This window comes from Rhamphochromis longiceps, linkage group LG18, assembly GCF_057381845.1.
Source record: "Rhamphochromis longiceps isolate RC_006_pf linkage group LG18, R_longiceps_female_GT1.1, whole genome shotgun sequence".
Lineage (NCBI taxonomy): Eukaryota > Metazoa > Chordata > Actinopteri > Cichliformes > Cichlidae > Rhamphochromis > Rhamphochromis longiceps.
Window position 1 is genome coordinate 4,348,221 of NC_140574.1, and position 21,818 is coordinate 4,370,038.

The following is a 21,818-nucleotide window of genomic DNA, read 5'->3' on the forward strand; positions in this document are numbered from 1 at the left end:
TTCTATTGTACTTCCGGTAGAATACACGCATCAACGTCGCATTGCTGCTCTCTTCAGGTCAGTTTGAAGCTAGTCCTAAACTAAATTAAATAGCTGACTAACTAATGGTATGTCCATACATTAAAAAAAAAGAAAAGAAATGTCAATATCTGTAATATCACGCTGTCAGATAGTTCATAGGAGTCATGACGTGTAACGATGGTGTTGGATTCAGGGACCATGGGAGAGAAGAGATTATCAAATATCCTAAAACAGTTCAGTGCTACAATCCATTTCAGCCTCCATAAAAAGACAACAACTAGAAGATGTCACAGTATCACCCATGATGTTTGATTAGCATCTGACCGCTGTGCTGTGCAGAGATGCCAGAACAATGATGGAAGGAAAATAAAATAAAAGTAAAACACAGATTTAAATTGATGAAAATAGGAAAAACCTCAGTCTATTTCAGTTTAACAAACTCAGCAAAGACATCAAAATTGATTGAGTTATCATAATATAGACTAATCCAGCATAGAGCGGCTGAGTGAATGTGGTCTGGACTCTGTGGAGGAGAGTCATGGTTTCAGAGACGCTGTAGAAGGACAAAATACCTGCTCTGTGATCCAGGTACACTCCTACTCTGGAGGAACGAGGACCTGAGACAGGAGTTTGGATGTTGTTGTCCCAAAAAGTGTCACTGATTTCATCTTGTAATCGGAAGGTTGCTGGTTCGAGCCCCGGCTCCAACAGTCTCGGTCGTTTATGTGCTGTGTTTGGATCCAGTGTGATTTCACATGAATATTTTAAGAATTCAGCTCTGGTCTTTGCTTCTGGTGGATCTGACAGTAAAACATCCACTTCACTGACTGTCAGTAAGACGCAGTGTTGGGGAGTAATGGAATACCACATCATAATGAGGCTGAAGGTGTTTCTCACAGTAAGATGCCAAAGATACTAAAGAGGACTTGAAGGCTTTCATTTTTCTTCCAGTGCAGACATCACAGGCCACATCTTCAGGTCCAGCATAGCAGTGATCAGCAGGAGCAGCTTGGAGTCCAGTCTTCTTCAGCTCCTCCACTAAATCTGCTAACATGGTGCTTTTCTCCAGGACAGGCCTCGCTGTGAAAGTCTGTCTGCACTGAGGGCAGCTGTATATTTTCTTCTCCTCCTCTCCATCCCAGAATCTTTTAGTTCAGTTCATGCAGTAGCTGTGTTGACAGGGAATAGTAACCGGATCCTTCAGTAGATCCAAACAGATCTTGGTCCAGCTGAACTCCTTTCTGCGCCATTTCTCCTCTCAGTGTCAGTGACTGTGTGAGTTTGTTTTCCTTATAACTGAAACTAGTCTGAGCTCTGATTGAAACAACATGTGAATGGGGCCTGTCAGCCCTTACACATAACCACATTTTGGTTGCACCTATCTTCAAACTGGAGATTTAAAAGGGAGGAAACGAAGAAATGTATAAACAGAGGAGGTGCTGATTTAGACAGCAGCTTCACTGTAAGAAGTAAAGCAGTATGAGAGAGAGTGGCCATGTTGAACCATTTCTAGGACCTTTTTAAAAAAAAATTTAAACCCTTTATAAAAGTTTTGTGCTACATTTATAAACTACCAGACCCCCGTCATCAACGAGTGCCCAGTGGAGAGAGTGGACAGCTTCAAATACCTCGGAGTTCACATCACGCAGGACCTGTCATGGTCCTGTCACATCAACACCGTGGTGAAAAAGGCCCGACAGCGTCTCTACCACCTCAGACGCTTGAGAGACTTCCAACTGCCCTCCAAGGTGCTCAGGAACTTTTACTCGTGCACCATAGAGAGCATCCTGGCGGGAAACATCTTAACCTGGTTCGGGAACAGCACCATGCAGGACAGACGAGCTCTACAGAGGGTTGTGCGGTCAGCTGAGCGCACCATCCGCTCCGAGCTCCCTGACCTGCACTCAATCTACAGCAGGCGGTGCTGGACTAAGGCCAGGAAGATGGTGAAGGACCTCAGCCATCCCAACAACAGACTGTTCTCTCTGTTGAGGTCAGGAAAGCGATTCCGCTCCCTGAAGACCAACACAGAGAGACTGAGGAGGAGCTTCTTCCCGCAGGCGATACGGTCTCTCAATCACACCACCACACAGTACTGACCCACACATATGGTTCTTACACACACACTGGACTTTCTGGACTTTGGTTTTGCACAACACTGGTCACTATATTCTTCATTTCTGGTTAATACTTGTACAGCTGCTGTTATTGTGTATATATTTATTTATATTTAGATTTCTTCATACATTCTTATATAGTTCTATATTGTGTATTTTGTTGTACAGTTATTTTATTTTCAACTTTAATTTATATATTTATCTTTATCTTATTCTTCCCAGTTAAATTTACCCTTCATTCTCATTTGTGTTGTACAGTTATTTCATTTTTAACCTTAATTTATATTTTATTCCTTCCTAGTTAAATTTACCCTTTTTAATTTTTCATATTTATTTCCTTTCTTATTCATAGCCTTTTCCTTTTTTGTTTTCTTTAGGTCACGAGCAGTTGTCCAAGCATTTCACTACATATCGTACTGTGTATGACTGTGTACGTGACAAATAAAAATTTGAATTTGATTTGAATTTAAACTTGAAATGCCTTCGACCCCAGTTTCTAATAGACCCTTGTTAAAGGTGACTATTAAAGCTGAAATTGAACAGAAATGATATGAAATGAAATCTCTGAGGATTTTTTGAATAAAAATAGCATATTTAGAATGTAACTTCAAGTAAAAAGTGTATTTTAATCTTTGTCCATGTAAGTTGAAAACACATAAAATCCCAGCTCATTTGACTGCTTTGATTGGAACAGATCATGTTTCAGATTTTTACTGACAAGTCAAATCACTTTTTTTATGTACCACATTTAAAAACAGGAATATCTCCAATGTGTTGTATTTCATGTAGACTGAGGACCCCAGATGTAGAGTCTGGGATTACATGAAAATCTTTTTATTGAAGGTGACCCAAATCCATGAACAAACAGAGAAACACGAGAGAAACATTGGAATTAGGAAAACTGCAGGAAACATAATGGCCACGACGCACAGGAAACAGTCTGAGGGGAACAGGATGGTGTGACAAAGGGCTAGGGGAAGACAATCTGTTTATCCCCTAGCCTCTTTTCCTTGACCTCCATATTGTTTAAATGGAGACAAAGGTATGAAGGAGAATTGATAACAAGTTAGGAAAAGAGAAGAGTGGTGCTGAAGTCGAACGCCCTTACGTGATGTGTTGCGCCATGTTAAAACTACAAGAAGACAGACTACATAATGTGCACCACATGTTCAAACCCTGTTAGTTTATGTAAGTCATATAAGTGAGAACAACATGTGAAAAATATCACATCATTAAAAAGATTGAGATTTTAAAGAAGGTACATTGAAGGCCTGATTTGCTAACATCTGTAGCAGTGCAAAGTCTTCTTTTGATACTATAAAGCTGCTGGATTCATTAAAGAGCTTCTGTTTCAGTGACAACATTTTAAACAAGAGTATTTTTGCAGTTACCCTGATGACATGTGTATTTGCAGGTGTTTTACTTTCAGGACAAATATATATCAATATATCAATAACACATATAATAACACAATAATTTAACTTGTTTTGTAAATCTGTCCCATAGCCTAATAAATTAAACATGGAACAGTGGAACTGCTTTCCTCCTTCTTTCCTCCTCCAGCCATGGTCTGTGTTAGTGCCAGTGTTTTTCCACAGAGCCGACAGGTCCACCTCTGGGAGGAGCCACCGTGTTCCTGCTCTCACCTGTGGGTAATTAAGCTGTTGACTTTTAAGGGCAGCGCTCTCAAATTCTTTTTACCAGATTCTCAGCTAACCACAGTTAGTGCAGGCCATCAGTGTGTTTTGTAAATATCATAGTAAATTACCTTGAACCTCTCATTCATAGCTACTCACCAGATTACCAGATACAAATCCTCTCCATAGAACCTGCATTCGGACGCTGGACCTCTTGACAGTCTTCATAGTCATGGTTTTTGCTCACTACACACACCTGCCTGCCTCAGCATCAGGAGTTTTGGATTCCTTATCACTCACCCAGACCACTCTCCCCTCCGTGCAACTGATCCACTTGCGGCAATTAAGCAGCTAAAAGGAACATTCAGAACCAATAACTGCCAGCATTGTCCTGGAACCATTTACTCTTATTTGTCTTTGTCTCTTATAGTCTCTCTTGTTGTTTGCATAGCTCAGGTTGCATAAGTGCTCCATAGTTTTGGCACTGTTCATGGCACAAGTTTATACTCACTGCCCACAGTTCACAGTTGAATAGCCTCGTTGTATATACACTTGTTTTGTAAACTAACTGTCACTTAATCGTTGCCAGTGCTCCGTCTGCGTCCTGCATTTGAGCTCTTTTTTCTCGAGTTGGCTACGGCTGTCACACTCCTCCAAGTTTAGGATTTCTGTGACTGCAGTAAATTTCCCTCCGTCCATCGCTTATCCCACAATGTGATAGGATTCTCTTCAACCATGATTGAAATTGATGTGGAGGAGTGGCGACATGCTTTAACACATAACACTTTAACAATGACTGACTAAACAAAACTCTCCTTCAAGAGGTCACTAAGGTGGTATCAGATCTTAACATTGTATTGCTGATTATTTTCTCGTGGGTGGTGATTGGAACAAATGAGTGATGGATAGATGTCCCCCAAAATTAGGGAAAAGTGACAATGACATTAATTTATTAATGGCTTTATAATGGATAATAATTTAATAGATGCATGGAAAACATTAAATCCAGTGCTTCAGCGGCGACACAGAGATCACACACAGCACATGGAGTGGTACAACACAGCAAAGGACAAAGGAAAGCACGGCTTAAATACACAAGGGAGTGACGAGGGAATGGAAAACAGGAGGGAAACACAGCTGGGACTAATTAGACATGATCAGACATGAGGACGCAAAACTAGATACACTGACATAGGACATGAGACCGTCAAAATAAAACAGGAAACATGAGACAATCACAAAGACGCAGACTAGAAGTTGAGACATAGTGACACGACTGACTAGGGAGACGAGTGACTCGACGAGGAACACGGGAAAGACAAAGTAACAGAAACCTAAATCCTAGGACGAAGAATATAACAAAAGCAGAAAACAACAAAGAGAACCAAAACCCATGAGTAAAAAGAATCAAAAAATATAAATTAACCACAAACACTGAGTCAGAAGACTTAGGACCATCACATGACGTGTACCTTCAAAGTGCTTTTATTAGATCAAAGGCCAAGTGGATTTAAGATAGAGAAAATAATTTCCATTATTTTAGTCATTTAGAAAAACAAGTCGACAGAAAAAAAACCCTCCATAACCAGTTTATGGAGTTATTAAATTGTACAGATAGCAAGATTGTAGAAAAGGACGTTTTTGAGTTTTTCTCTGGTCTATGCTCCTCTCATTACTCAAGAGTAATCATAGACTTTTTATTTATTTATTTCAAATCTAAAATATCTAAAATCTATAATATCTTGATTAAAGCGATGCGATTTCTACTAAATTCTATGGTTAGGGAACTAAAGATTTACAGCACTCAGAGAATTCCCCTGGTTTGTGACAGCTTCACACTGAAAAATATAGAATATATTGATAGAAAATTGTCCAACACATTTTTTAGATTTTACTGACAGAACATTTTTCTAATCAGAATAAGGAAAAACAGAACTGAAAGAATGGACTGAAGACAGAAGACTTTGATCAAAGTTTATTTATTATACATATCTTCAGTTTGTTTGCACCTTAAGTATTAAATATTGAGTTACATATTGCATTCAATATTAATAATTGAATGATCTATGCTTTGATTATTGATAATATGATAATAACAGTTTTACAGCTTCTAATATGTTTGTAGATTTAGGGGAAAAAAAACAACAAAAGTATTTTTTCTGCCAAAAAGACAAATGTGTATGTGATTACAGATTTAATTTCTAAATGTACTAAATGGTGGGAACAAAATCTCGTTAATAAAGAGTTTTCTCTGCTATGATTATTGGCTGCAAGAAAAACAAAAAGATGGATCAGGATTAATCAGTGCAAGCAGTAATATCAGTAGATCAGAGGATTCTTAAGGAGCTGTGGATGGTGAGGAAACTGATGATGCGGATGGCCTGAGGTTGTACCACCTGACCTGATATATTGTAATACTTTTCAAAACAAATGGAAAAATATTGAATTTTGGTCCTAACTGGTCAACTGCAGGCTTTATAAGGATTTCTGAAAGTTCTGACTCAACTGTTTTATAACAAAGCATTCAGAGGACAAATCACAAATTGTCACAGTTTGCTGAGCTAAGCAGTGTGGTGTGTGAGAGTAAGGACCCAAGATGCAGGCACGGCTGAGATGCAAGTGAGTATTATTCATAAGGTGGGTGATACAAACAGAAACCGTGAAGGCGTGGACGGAAACTAAGGAAAAACTAAACTGGAAAAAACTAACAACACAGACCTGAAAGAGAGACGCAGGGAGACTCAGGGAAACAACACAGGATGACGCAGGGAAATAACATAGACTAACCAGCGACGAGCACAAGAGGACAAACACTATAAGTACAAAAAGAGGGAGACACAGCTGAACCTAACTGACCTGACAAGACAGGGGAAATGTAAACTGAACACACTGACATCAGACACAGACCTTCACAATAAAACAGGAAATGCATAGACTGACCTCAAAAGCACAATCCAAACACAGAAGCAAAACCTAAGAACTAACAAAGATACATCATAAAATCAAAGATTAATAATATGAAACGGAAAACACTGGGTCACTGATCCAGTACCGTGGCAAAACTAATGTTTGCATCAATTAAGAGTTGCTATACATGGTCTTTCAAAAAGTGCCAACAGATGCCATGATGGTGCACGCACATGAACAACAAAGTATGTCTGAACTCAGAATTAATTGCTAGTTTCAATTAAAGATAGATGGGAAGAAGAGATGAGAGGGGCATGATGATGTGAGCAATTGATGGCAAGCTAGAGGGGAGACAGAACATTTGTAAACTCACAGAAATGTTGTTTCTTTTGTTTAGTTTAGTTTTTGTAAGGCCATGTATGACTCCTGTTAACTGATGCGAGCATATTATTTTTTAGATTTTGCTCTGGGTGTTTTAGAAAAGTCTGACTGAACTGAACTATTGTAAATGGCAGCAATATTGAAAAGACCATGGTGCTTTCTACGAGTGGCTAATTGTTTTAGGATTTAAAAACTCTCAAAACAAACATTTGCTTCCTTCTCTCAACTCCAAATTAAGTTCCTTTTTCCTCAGTTACATTTTTATTCTTACTCCTAAATCAGACATTTTGTACTGGAGTACATCTCTGAATTTAACGTTAACCTTAAAAATCACATTCTTTTTTTTTTTAATCTATTCCTGGTGCAACTAATATTCAAACATTTAGTGTCATGGTTTGTTAAAGTTTTTTCCATCCGAGTTACTGGCAGCCATCTCAGCGAGGCCTGTGCCAATATGTTGGCTTCCCTAAAATCAAATAAAGGAGAGCCTGTCTTGCATTCAGAGCCGTTCTGAATGCAAGACAGGCTGATTCAATTTAAAGCTTTGTACAGACTTCATTATTCAAAGACTAAACAACAAAATATTTGGCAAACAGTGACACTGACACACAGACAGAAAGCATAGCTGGCAGGGTTTTCAGTTGTTTATTTTTTAAAATTCAACTTTATTTATATAGCACCGAATTACAACAGCATTTGCCTCAAGGCGTTTAAGGACATGCATGAACCTCTTAATTTCACTCAACAGTCAACATGAGGCAATGGATTGGAACAATGACCTCATATTTTTGTTTTTCTCAGCCAAGAGGATATGTAAATCTCCACATGCTCCGTCCTCATCTTTGTCTTTACGTGTGTGCAGAATTTCATTTTAAAATATTTCAGTTAATTATCATACTCATGTTGGATAAAATCCATCCATCCAGCTTATTTAATTTGGGTTAAAGGGAACTGGACCCTATGGTTGATTCCCTTTTGCTAAAGCGTTTATTTAGCGATGGATCAGGTGACAATGAATCCTCCTTTAGTTATACAGCAATAGGCTGCTGAGGGATTCCCATGATTCATTGAGGGTTTCTTCTTTAGTCAAGTTTCGCGCTCACTATGTGTTAATAAACCTGCATTGAAACATTACTTGTTATTAATCTATGGCTCTCTTACACATCATGCCTTTTGTCCTGTCTTCCTCCCCTCATCCCAACTGGTCGCAGCAGATGGCCTTAAGGCGACTGTAAAATTGAATTAAACTGAACTGTCATAGTGGAAGAGGCGGGACATGCAGGACAAACACAGGTAGTCATTAAATTTTTAAACTCTGGTTCTCTCCTGTGTTTGCTTGTATCCCATCTCTCTCTGCTCTCTTCTCTTTCCCCTCACACCCAACTGGTCACAGCAGATGGCTGCCTCTCCCTGAGGCTGGTTTCTTTCTGTTCCTTAAAGTAAGTTTTTCTCCGCCACCAAGTGCTTGCTCATAAAGGGTGCTGAGATTGTTGGGGGGTGCTTTCAAATATTGTAATATTGTGGGCTCTTTATGTTTTTTTATTAGTGTGTTATCAAATATGGAACTTTGCTTAAGTGCTGGTGTCGTGGTCACTGACCTCCTGCACTGGCATACCGTCTCTCTCTCTTTCTAGCCCTATTTTTTCCTCCCTTTCTTTGTATGCATATATGTTTGTGGGCGTGTTTTGTTTACTCTTTCAGAGGCGGTACTTCCCAGCTTCCCCGCCTTCCTGGCAAACTCTCACTTCTTAAATACTGCTGATTAACATACCTCCTCCTCATGTGGTTATCAGACGGCCTATTTTAGGCTAAAGCAATTCCTCAGTTTTTGCCTGACTGTTGCATTACAAAGGGTTATTGGCTTCTGGCTTCTTCATGTAATCCATAGGGTCGTTTTCAGATCTAACCTGTGATTCTGTGCAGACTACTCCAGTGTCTCAGAAGCCCTTGTGTATTTGTAACAGTCTGACAATGTGTGTTTGTGCCCACAGTGTTACCGACTCTCTCAGAATAAATTGCATCTTAGAAAATTATTATTTTTCCGGCACTTAAAAGCAACCTGTAAAACCTACATAAACATTACTCAGTGTCCTGTGAGTGAGTCTTCCTTTCTGTGACTTCCATGATAGCTGGACTTTTTTCTTCTTCATATTTCAACAGGCCATTACTCGGGTATTTGTCAATGGATTTATCCAAAATTACAGATCTTTGGTTCATTTAGATGGTAAGAAAGGCCGGTGAAAATTTCAGGATTTTATCTTTAATATGTGAAATAAAGTGAAAGTGGGTCAACAGACCATTTTTCAAAAAGTATGTCTTGAAAAGTATTTGACATGTGAACCTATGTCACCCTAATCAATCTTTGCACCCAAACTTTGGATCATAACCATAACTTTTATAAAGGAAAGCAGTGTCTCATGATTTATGATGTGACGCAATTTGCAAATTTTGAACTCATTTTATTGACCAATAAATCACTGTTTTATTCTTTCCACAATAATTAACAACTTTCAGCTTTTAATGTATTTGAAAAAAAAACCAACAACATGAAAATGGGTTTTTGGAGCTGGATGGTCTCCAAAGCACTTTGGGTCAACTTTTGTTGTTTAAATGTGCTATAAATATAAATAGATAAAATATATAAATAAAAATAAATGAATAAATACAATAAAAATCTATAAATAAAATATAGGTGACAGTTAAAACAAAAAATTTCAGTCATTTTTCATAGTGCATGCTGGACTTACCAGATAGAAACAAAATATGGACTGGACTATTGATATCTGGATAAATCCGCCACCTCTAACTCAGTTCCCACAAAGCTCCAAACTGCCAGGAGTAAAATAGAAAAATGTATGTGTGCTGTTTGTAATGAGCTGTTTGTGAAGACACCCAGCTGTGACTAAGGAATGACAAAGACAAAACCATGAAAAGCAGGGCTGATGTTACTCTGGAGACACAAGGCATTGTGTCTGTCAGGTAAAATATGTACATCAGTCTGCTCTGTGACAATACTACACAATGCATTTTTTCCATAAGTTCCACTGCACCTGCTCTACAGCTTCGATTTAATACACTGATAAGCTCCAAGTGCTCTGAATGCACCACTGAATGTACATTTTTATGCTGACCCAACAGATGTTGATTAGAGTTTATTTCCTGAAATAGAAAGCACTTCTTACAACATCCTGTTCTGTGACAGTCTTTGGGCATCTTTCCAATTTCAGACTTCCTCTTTTAAATCAAAGGAGGAACTTCTTTGTTTTAAAACAAAGAAGTTCAAGTTATGACTGTCATCCTTTAGCACAAACGTTTCCACTCTTAAGAGGCTGACGGGTAAATTATCTGATACCTTACATGGTTTAAAACCTGTGTTCTAGATTTCAGAACTCTATATAAAATAAAATTAAATACATTAAAAGTTACTGTTGTCTTTTTATACAGTCTGAAATGTAAACCTGCAGCTACATTACATGAACTTGCTGTGTGTGTCACACTGATTACAAAACTTTAGCAGAATTTTTCTTTTTTAATTAAAGGTTTAAAAACAAGTAGCACACATGGTCAGCAATGGGAACCATTCACTAATCAATAGTATATAGCCAAAAGTATTTGATCAACCATCAAAATAATTGAATTCAGCTTTCCAATCAATTACTTGGGTACAATTGTATAAAATCAAACACCTGAACATGCCATACATATTAGCTGGATGGCCCTTTCCTGATCCAAAATGACTGTGCACAAAGCAAGGTCCACTGGTCCAAGCAACCCAATGAAAAACTTTAAGAATGAATTAGAGTGAAGACTGCAAGCCAGGATTTCTTGTCCAGCATCAGTGTCTGACTTGTGCTAACCACTGCACCACCGTGCATGTGTTGTGACTTTGAAGATCAAAATCACAGCACAGTAAGTTACTTTCCAGCTATTAATCCAGTTTAGTAAATCCATGAATTGATTGACAGAGGAATCATATATTGCCTTTTATTATTGCATTTTATTCTGTATTACCTAATAATGCCTTACCATGCTTATCAATGTGTTGTCATGCTCTTTTTCCTGAAGGAAAGCTGTTTAATGAAAATCTCGAGACCCTTCATCACAGCAGACAGCTGAATGTGTCAAAAAGAGGCCCAAAAGTGGGTTGACAGAAATTTTTTGGTAGAAATATATTTTGAAAAGTGTTTGATATATAACCTTGAAGTGTCATAGCAATCATACTATGTGCTCAAACAATATTTTTAGACAAAATTTTAGGCAAATCAAAGATGATCAAGCAGAAAATATTCTAAAAATTGCCTAATCTGCAATGGAATGATGCTTTTGTCTTTTGAAGGCTCTAAATGGATGCGTGTGCTCTTGTTGCATTGCTGACTTACAATAGAACAAAGGAGTTCCTGTTGCAACTCATTTGGTTTAAAATAAGGAAGTTCCAGATGGAACTTCTTTGTTTTAAACTTCATGTCATGAGAGCTGACAGACATGAGCTGAACACCTTCAACAGATGAATTGAACAGTTAAAGATGAAATGTCTGTGAAGGTTCTCAGTCATCCAGGTCATCATAGTCAAAGGAGCTTGCAAAGAAAAGCGTCTGGACTTCTTTAAGTTGCTTGAAGACGTTTCACCTCTCATCCGAGAAGCTTCTTCAGTTCTAAGGTCAAATGGTGGAGAGTCCCAGATATAAACCTAGTGGGAGTTTCCCCCCACAGAGGGACAAAAGGACCCCCTGATGATCCTCTAATCACCTGAGCCAAGGTGTGAAACTGGGTGTGGGTCCCAATCAGCCAGGGTTTCGGGTGAGCTCATTGTGAAACCTGGCCCCACCTTATCATGTGAATTCCTGAGGTCAGATGGCCCAGGATGTGAGTGGGCGTTAAGGCGTCTGGGGAGGGAACTGAAAACTGGATTATAGATGGCAGACAGTTGGTGTCGTAAACCACTGCCTCTGTTCAAAGATGGTCACTCACAGTGGACATAGATGGCTTCTTTCACTCCTCTTTCAACTCTTTCCACCATTTGACCTTAGAACTGAAGAAGCTTCTCAGATGAGAGGTGAAACGTCTTCAAGCAACTTAAAGAAGTCCAGACGCTTTTCTTTCCAAGCTCCTTTGACAGTGAAAGATGAAGCACATCTGCTTATTCCATCCTCTGCACTCCCCTCCAGGTAGTCTCTGATAGATCTCATACGTGGGGGTGAGCATTGACAGCTTGGAGGATAGAGTTTGGTCCCAGACTGTGGAGATATGGGATTGCCACTGGCTGAAGAAGCTCATTTTGATATCTAAGATAAGCTAGATCTTTATTGCCACTGTTACCAGAACAATGAAACAGTTTGGTATCTCTCCATTGGCAGCTTGTAGGATTTTACAGTGATAGAAAATTGTCCAACACGTTTTTTAGATTTTACTGACAGAACACTTTCCTAATCAGAATAAGGAAAAATAGAACTGAAAGAATGGACTGAAGACAGAAGACTTTGATCAAAGTTTATTTATTACACATATCTTCAGTTTGTTTGCACCTTAAGTATTAAATAAGTTACATATTGCATTCAGTATTAATAATTGAATGATCTATACTTAGATTATTATCATGATAAGAAACAACAAAAGTATTTTTTTTCTACCAAAAAGACAAATGTGTATGTGATTACAGATTTCATTTCTAAATGTACAAAATGGTGGGAACAAAATCTCTGTGATAAAGAGTTTTCTCTGTTAAAGACTATGATGTAGGACAGAAACAATAATATACAATTAAAAGAATATAAACATTAAGATAACTGAAAAGTTTAAATTTCATTTGGAGAAAGATAGCCTCCATGGCTAAACAGACACAAGAAAGAGCTAAATGGATTTGTTCACCCATATATTTATACAAGCACTTTCTTCAACATTTAAGTACTGTCTAAATAACATCCACTCACATTAACCTAAGGTTCAATGTCTTAGCAAAGGATACTTTAGCATGCACACTGGAGCAAGCAGGGATTGAACCACCAGAATTCCAATTAGGATGTGACCTCCTTTAACTCCTGGGCTAGTGTCACCCACAAGAAACAAACAAACAAACAAAAAACTCCACCTAAATAACTCAAGAAAACATCAAGAAGATGTCAAAGTACAACACATAATGTTTGATTAACAGCTGAACTCTCTGCAATGAAGAAACATCACAATGATGATGGAGAGAAATTAAAAGGGAAACTAAAGTACAGATTTTTAACCCACAACAATATGAAAGACTTCAGTCTATTTCAGTTTAATGAACTCAGCTTTGGTATCATGAGAATTACGACACCAAAGTCCAGCATAGAGCGGCTGAGTGAATGTGGTCTGGACTCTGTGGAGGAGAGTCATGGTTTCAGAGACGCTGTAGAAGGACAAAATACCTGCTCTGTGATCCAGGTACACTCCTACTCTGGAGGAACGAGGACCTGAGACACGAGTTTGGATGTTGTTGTACCAAAATGTAAAACTGTTGTTGTTGCAATTTAATGCCCAAGATTTGTCATTACGTCCAAATGCACATTCATTGTCCCACCCTGCTCTATTGATAGTGTTGTATGCTACTGCTACATAAACGTTTCCTCCACTCTCCACCTCCCAGTAACAGCGTCCAGGTAGACTCTCTCCGCTCAGGACCTGAGACCATCCAGTGAATCTGTCTGGATGATCAGAATAAGACTGTTGTTGATTCATTAATGTTGCTTTTCTGTTCTCCTCTGATAATAACAGCCATGCGTTTGCAGTGTTTGGATCCAGTGAGATTTCACATGAATATTTTAAGAATTCAGCTCTGGTCTTTGGCCCAGGTTGTGATAGTAAAACATCCACTTCAGTGACTGTCAGTGAGATGTTTGTCCATTCCTCTCTCAGAATGTCCTGTAGTTTATCTCTGACCTCTGACACAGCTGCTGTCACATCCTCAAAATACCTCAGAGGACGGATATTGATGCAGGATAAGTCTGTAGACTTGATGAGTGCTGACAGTGAGGGGTAGTTGTGTAGAAACTGGATGTGATCCTCTGTGTGTGAGAGCTGCTTCAGCTCAGCATCTTTCCTCTTCAGCTCAGTGATCTCCTGCTCCAGCTTCTCCTGAAGCTCTTTGACTCGACTCACTTCAGTTTCCTGCTGGGATCTGATCTGCTGCTTCACATCAGAGCTTCTTTTCTGGATGAGATGGATCAGCTCAGTGAAGATCTTCTCACTGTGCTCCACTGTTTGATCAGCAGACTGATTGATGGCCTCCACCTCCTGCTGAAGCAGCTTCACATCTTTCTCTCTGTCCTGGATTCTCTGCTGGATGTTTTGTCGACTCACCTCCAGCTCTCTCTGCCTCTCAGTCCTTTCTGCTGCAGCTGAGACTGTGTTGTGGCCTTTATGTTCATCCACAGAGCAGAGATAACAGATACTCTGCTGATCAGTACGGCAGAACATCTTCATCACCTCATCATGACGAGAGCAGATGTTCTCCTGGAGCTTCTTGGAGGGCTCCACCAGCTTGTGTTTCTTGAATGGAGCCACATCATAATGAGGTTGAAGGTGTTTCTCACAGTAAGATGCCAGACATTCTAAACATGACTTGAAGGCTTTCAGTTTCCTTTCAGCACAGAAATCACAGGCCACATCTTCAGGTCCAGCATAGCAGTGATCAGCAGGAGCAGCTTGGAGTCCAGTCTTCTTCAGCTCCTCCACTAAAACTGCTAACATGGTGCTTTTTACCAGGACAGGCCTCGCTGTGAAAGTCTGTCTGCACTGAGGGCAGCTGTAGATTTTCTTCTCTTCCTCTCCATCCCAAAAGTCATTAATACAGTTCATGCAGTAGCTGTGTCCACAGGGAAGAGTCACTGGATTCTTCAGTAGATCCAAACAGATCGAACAAGAGAAGGTTTCTCGGTCCAGCTGAACTCCTTTCTGTGCCATTTCTCTTCTCAGTGTCAGTGACTGTGTGCGTTTCTGTTTCTTATAACTGAAACTAGTGTGAGCTCTGATCTAACATGACTTTCTGGTTTGAATGGGGCAAGTCAGCTCTTACACGTCACCACAAGAGGAGGGAACAAGGAAACATGGAAAAAGAGGAGTTGCTGGGTTTGAGAGCAGCAAGAAGAGGGAGGGCTACCTGGGTGTATCAGGCTTTCTGGCTTCAGGAAGATGAGAGTTATGTGTTTATCTCTTTTTCTGTTCAAGCCTTTAGAGTAAATGAATCAATAATTTCATGTTACTCATTTCCTCATGTAAATCTGCTAAATGAATTGCCTCACTTCCTTACAGAGAAAATAATGACAATAGACTAGTCTCATGGACCTGCCCATAGAAACCCGTATATGGGCCCCAAAAGGTAAAACTGCAGTAGGCCAAGTGTGGGAACACTCAGTTGTGATAAGTCCTTGCCACATAGCCCTACAGATCACCAGCATCTACATGTCGTGGACCTGCACATCTCTCTCCCCAAATGTGATCTTGGTGGGAGATTTCAACATTCACATGGACAATAATGACCTTCTGCTCACCAGAGACTTTTCCTCCTGTCTCGAAGGCTCTGAATTTCAACAATTTATCGACTTTCCCACTCACTCTAAAGGACACACCCTGGACTTGGTCTGCTGTTCTGGTCTTACTCCCTCGAATCTTTCTGCTACTGAAATCCCCATAACTGACCACTTCCTCCTTTCATTTAACCTCACTCTCTGCTGCTCTTCTACCAAGCCAACCCGTCTCATCTCGTTCCGCAACATCAAGAACATCGATATGGACATTCTCACTACCAGTTTGGACAATGTTCAGATTCCGGACTTCTATTCTACTCCTGATGATTTGTTGTTATATTATAATAATTGTCTACGCACTGTCCTTGATTCTCTGGCTCCTGTAAAAACCCACTCTGTTTCCTTCGCTCGCCCTGCTCCCTCCTACCTCTGACCTCCGAGCTCTGAAGGCCAAAGCTCGGCAGCTAGAGCATAAATATAAGAAATTTGGTTTAACTGTTGATTCAGAAATCTATAAATACCACGTACTTCAGTATAAAGACTCCATCAACAAGGCCAAACAAAGCTTCTACTCTGGTATTATCCGTTCTTATGAGGGTAATGCAAGGACTCTGTTTTAAGTTCTCAACAAACTAATTCAACCCCCCAATGCTTTACCACCGCACTTCTATTCCTCTGAAACCTGCAACTCCTTGATGCTGTTCGGGGCCCTATTTCAGGAAGCCGGTTTAGAAAACTCAGAGTGAAAAACGATACTCAGGGTTGAGTAACCCCGAACTGTCCAACTCGGAATATTCGGTTTCAGAAAGGCTGATAACAATTAGTTCAGTCAACGCGGAGTTGCTTTAACCCCAAGTGAAGCGTGCGGACGAGGATACATAAAGCCCTGATAAGCGGAGCACAGATTAAGCGAGTCACCATGGAGACGGAGGGAAAGAAGGCGCGGTCAATGTATTTCACAGCGCTTGAGGCCGAAATTCTGATGGCAGCATATGCCGATAACATGCAAATTCCGCAGAAAAAAGTAACACAGCCACAGCTGCAAAAGAAAGGGAGCATGCATGGCAAAACATAGCCGACAGAGTCAATGCGTGAGTGTTAATATAAACATTGATCTAGGGATTTCCACCCATTTAACACGTTATTTTATTTTATTTTTTATTTTATACATTTTATTTTGTGACGTGATGTGAGCGCAGGTGCAACCCAACAGGCCCCAAATGTTCCTGGCAGCAAGTAAAAATGAAATATAAAAATATAGTCCAAACAGGTAAGGTGTAATTGTATTATGAGCCATAGTGCTTGGTCTGTTTGTCCCATGTAAATCAATTGCAGTTAGAGGCTACATTAATTTTCTTTCTGTAAGCACTTATTGAAATTATCTGAGCACATTACAAGTACATATTTGCTTACTCTGTATGCTCAAATGTGGCCCGTTATAGCCAACAGAAAAAAAGCGGAGGCCCGAAAAACAGGTGGGGGTCCTCCACCACCACCACTCACAGAGGCTGAGCAGTTGGCCCTCAGCCAAAACAGTGGGCGCCCTGTGGCTGAAGGCATCTCTGCGGGGACATCCTCTGAGTCAATAACCCCGCAAGACACAAGTGCCTACATAAGGGGTAAATTCAAAATAATACATGATGTGCATACATCCTTTCTTCACAGTCACCTTTGCAGTGCTACTCATTCATTTGATAAACTCTTTACCATAATGAATTATTTTGTAGTGAAGTTATTTTCCGACTGATTTTGCCTTCCCTCAGTCTTGGTTGTCTTTGAGAGCATAATGACAATGAAGTGTAAGGTGATTGGTATGTTTGTTAATTGCCATTTGGTCCCTTGTAAGTTATAAGTGACCTGTATAAACCTCATATTCTATCAGTTGATGGTGATGGTGTACTGCATCTGGTGCAGCCTCCTGTTGAGCCAGACCAACATGCAGTTGTGAGTACTCTTAATACTCCACAGATTATATGAGTTTACAGTAGAACAGCAATGTTGTCTATTTCTTTACTACAGGAAAATAATGAAGAAACATTGACAGCTGTTACAGAGGAGGAAGCAACAGAGACACTTTATGAGGTTTACATCTTTTAATACTTTGTGTACAGGAAATACAGGCGACCAATAAAGCCAGTTGAACAAAAAATCTGTTTATTCTTCTTTCAACATGTTGAGATGATGGGTCAAAAGAAATGATTGTGACATATGGTGTCTCTGACTGCGCTTCCATCTTGTATGTCCGTGGGAGGGTCAGGATGTTCATGGTTTGGATCACTGCTGATGTTTGGTTCAGAAGGACAGTGTTCTCCTCTAATTGTGGCAATGTTGTGAAGAATCACACATGCCACAATAATGTCACATGCCCTTTCTGGGGTGACCCTGAGTCTTTGCAGGCACTGGAACCGGGCCTTAAGCATTCCGATAGTCATTTCAATTCTGGCTCTTGTCCTGCAATTAGCCAGATTATATCGCTGCTGTGGGCCCGGTTCAGGGTCAGGGTAAGGGGTAAGCAAATAGGGTAAACATGGATACCCCCTATCACCAAGCAAGTAGCCAGTGAACTCTCCTAAGACAGAAGGATACACTTCAGTTCAAATGTCCCTGAAGCAATTGGTCTTTATATATTTTAAAGTATTTTCAACTCACCATGTCCAAATTTTGTGCTCAGTGTACATTCATGGAATATTCGTGAGTCATGAACAGAGCCTGGCCACTTGGCTTCCACATTTGTGATAATGTTGGCAGCATCACATATGATCTTCACAGTGCAGAGAACACAAATTAGCATCCATTACTATAATGAAATAATTTGTTAGTTTGAAATGCTACAGGGAACTATGTACCTGTACATTAATGCTGTAGAAAGACTTCCTGTTCACATAGTCTCCTTCATTTACTGAAGGAGCAATGATTGGAATGTGAGTGCCATCTGTACAGCCAATCACGCCTGGGAACCCTGAAAATAAATGTACAATTTAAGTAGTAGTTCAAGTATCACCACATCATATATTAAGTTTTGGTCATCCTGATACCTGCAATTTTGTGGAATCCCTCTTTGATAAATCTTGTGGGTCTATGACCGGGGAACACCACAGACGAGTACAGACGAGTACAGGAGACGTTTCAGTGCAACTGTAACATTCCTGACTGCCCGACAGACGGTAGCCTTGGAAACGTGCTCAGCGTCACCAATATTATACAGAAAGCTCCCGTTTGCAAAAAAACGAAGTGCAATACAAATAATATGTACAGAACTGAGAGCATGTCCGCGATGTGTCACATGCGTAATATATGGCCTGAGGATGTTATTCAAATGAATTATAGATTGTGCTGAAAAACGGTAACGTTCGCACAGAAAATCATCAGGAAATGATAAAATGTCCAAACGCGCTCTGATCACTCTCTCCCGGCGGTGAGCTCTGCGGAGAATTTGGGCTTCATGATCTACTGGCTCTTCAAGGAAGTGGCACGCCATGTCTGACACTTCCTACTGTCAGGTTTCCGACAAAGGGGCGGAGACAGTCAGGGTTAGTTGTAGTAAACCTGCTAGGGGGCAGGTTAGCTTCACGGAGTGTGTCGTCATAGTGACTCACTGAGGCTTCATCTGAACTCGCTTTGTGAAACCGAAAACCCAGAGTTTTCGTTAACTCAGGGTATACTTACTCAGTTTTTCCACTAAACCGGCTTTCTGAAACAGGGCCCTGGACTACGAAAATCAATAACATCCACCAGCAACTCAGATCAAATGTTGTGTCTACACCCTCTCCAGAACCTTTTCTCCTTTTTGAGCCGTTTTCCACTTTTCATCTTCCTGATTTATCTGATATTTCCGAGTTAATATGTAAATCAAAGCCTGCCACATGTCATCTTGACCCCATGCCCACAGGGCTTGTGAAATCCTGCCTCTCTTCTTTACTCCCACTCATTTCTGCTATCATTCACTCTTCTCTCACCACCGGTATCGTTCCCTCCTTATTGAAGACTGCTCTAGTCACTCCTGTACTGAAAAAACCTTCTTTAGATCCTAACAACTTTAACAACCTCCGTCCGATTTCCAATCTACCCTTCATTTCTAAGATACTTGAAAAAGTGGTTGCAGCTCAACTTCATTTACACCTGGTTAATAATAACATCTACAAGTGATTTCAATCTGGTTTTCGCTCATGTCACAGTACCGAAACTGCTCTACTTAAAGTCACTAACGATCTTCTAATCGGAGCTGACTCTGGTCTTCTCACCATTCTCGTCCTTTTAGATCTGAGCTCAGCCTTTGACACCATTTCTCACTCTGTCCTTCTAAGCAGACTTTCCTCTCTCGGCATCTCTGACACACCCCTCGCCTGGTTTCAATCATATCTCCTCGACCGTTCCCAGTTTATTCAACTAAGATCATTCCGCTCTCGTCTATTCCCCGTCACCTCTGGTGTACCCCAAGGCTCAGTTTTAGGCCCTCTTCTCTTTATAATATACATCCTCCCTCTAGGTACCATCTTCCGCAAATTTGATCTTCAGTTTCACTGTTTTGCTGATGACACCCAGCTATATCTCTCTTGCAAACCTGATTCCTCCCTCCCACCTTCTTCCCTTACAGAATGTCTATCCGAGTTAAAATCCTGGTTTTTTAATTTTCTAAAGCTCAATGAGGATAAAACTGAGATCCTCCTTATTGGCACCAAATCCAACCTTTTGAAGGCAAACCATTTCTCACTCACCATCAATAACTCCACAGTTTTCCCCTCTCCTCAGGTTAAGAGCCTTGGTGTCATCCTAGACAGTTCACTTTCCTATAAATCTCACATCAATAATCTCACCCGTTCTGCCTACTTCCATCTACGTAACATTAACAGATTGCTTCCTTCTCTTTCCACCCAGTCTACGTCCATTCTTGTCCACGGTCTTGTTACCTCCCGTACTGACTACTGCAATTCTCTTTTGCATGGTCTCCCCCAAAAATCCCTCCATAAGCTTCAACTGGTTCAGAACTCTGCTGCTCGCATTATCACCAGAACCCCCTCCTACCAGCACATCACCTGTTCTTCAGGAACTTCACTGGCTCCCTGTGAAATTCCGGATAATTTTCAAACTTCTTCTGCTCACCTTCAAGGCCATTCATAACCTCGCTCCTTCTTACCTTTCTGACCTGTTAACCACCACTTGTTCTGCCCGTTCACTTTGTTCTTCTTCTTCTATCCAGCTTACTGTACCTTCCTTCCGCCTCACCACCATGGGAAGCAGAGCTTTCAGCTGCTCTGCTCCCAGGCTGTGGAACTCTCTGCCCCCAGAAATAAGAAATATTGGTTCTCTCCCCCAGTTTAAATCCCAACTCAAAACTCATCTGTTCAAATCTGCATATTCACTGTGAATCCACTGTTTGTTCATTTTATCTTGTGCTTTTATTTTATTGTTCTTATTCTGCCATTGTTTTACTAAGTGTTTTATCTTATTGTAAAGTGTCCTTGGGTGACTTGAAAGGCGCTCATAAATAAAATTTATTATTATTATTATTATTATTACTGTTGACAGCTACAGTCAGTAGACTCTGACTGTAGGATTGCAGACTGTCAAATTCTTTCACTGAAATTAAGCTCATGTGGAATAACTTTGTTAAAACACAAGAGTCACAACAGTCATACCGCTGACCATGACAGGACCATGACATACCGAATATATTTTGACTCTTTTCATTAGTCAAATTAAACCGAATAGCTTTGTTTAGATTGGCCAGTATAAGAACTACCTTCCTATCCAAGCCGTGAGCCGAGTTACTGTTAGGGTGTTAGTTCACATTTTTGTTTTATTTTCTTGAACAGCACGGGACCTAAATACAATATTAAGAGAAAAGCTATATTTTTATTATGCAAAGCATAACAGGTACAATGTGTTCTTCCACAAGAACCTCACTCTGACAAAGAAGACAACATAGACGACCAGATAAATTGGTCTTTTACTGCCCTCTACTGCTTTGTATTGAATCTATTTTTCACAGTTAAATCTTAGTGGGGGAAAAAGAGAGTTCAGAACTTTGTTTCACAGAAAAGGAGAAGGCAGCTTGAGAGTAAAAAAACAAGATATTTTGTTTTCACAGTTAAAGTCATGCAGCACTTTGTCTTGTGAAGAAAATATGTCACCCTCGGTTTAACCACACTGACAAAAAGTTGCTGTATAGATGATCAACACACACAAATTTGACCACTGCAGGGCACATTAAAGCACCGCAAACTGAAAACTGATAATAATGAATTACACTAGTCCAGCCTAGAAGT

General features: G+C 40.1%; 1 protein-coding gene across 2 annotated transcripts; it reads right to left on the reverse strand.

Annotated features, from left to right (window-relative positions):
• Positions 1–12,999: 12,999 nt before the first annotated feature.
• Positions 13,000–15,317, reverse strand: LOC146647489 (E3 ubiquitin/ISG15 ligase TRIM25-like). Of its 2 annotated transcripts, XM_085389559.1 has the most exons (2): positions 14,186–15,317; positions 13,309–13,484 (listed from the first exon to the last, which is right to left on the reverse strand). In XM_085389559.1, the coding sequence occupies exons 1-2, from the start codon at positions 14,987–14,989 to the stop codon at positions 13,428–13,430; spliced, it is 861 nt and encodes a 286-aa protein (XP_085245685.1). In that variant the 5' UTR covers positions 14,990–15,317; the 3' UTR covers positions 13,309–13,427. The 2 variants fall into 2 exon arrangements, with proteins under 2 accessions (XP_085245684.1, XP_085245685.1); XM_085389558.1 differs by having other exon boundaries at positions 13,000–15,317.
• Positions 15,318–21,818: the final 6,501 nt, after the last annotated feature.

Excerpts from the sequence above, each read along its gene's own strand:
- LOC146647489 (XM_085389558.1), bottom strand. The coding sequence starts at position 14,989 with ATGGCACAGAAAGGAGTTCAGCTGGACCGAGAAACCTTCTCTTGTTCG.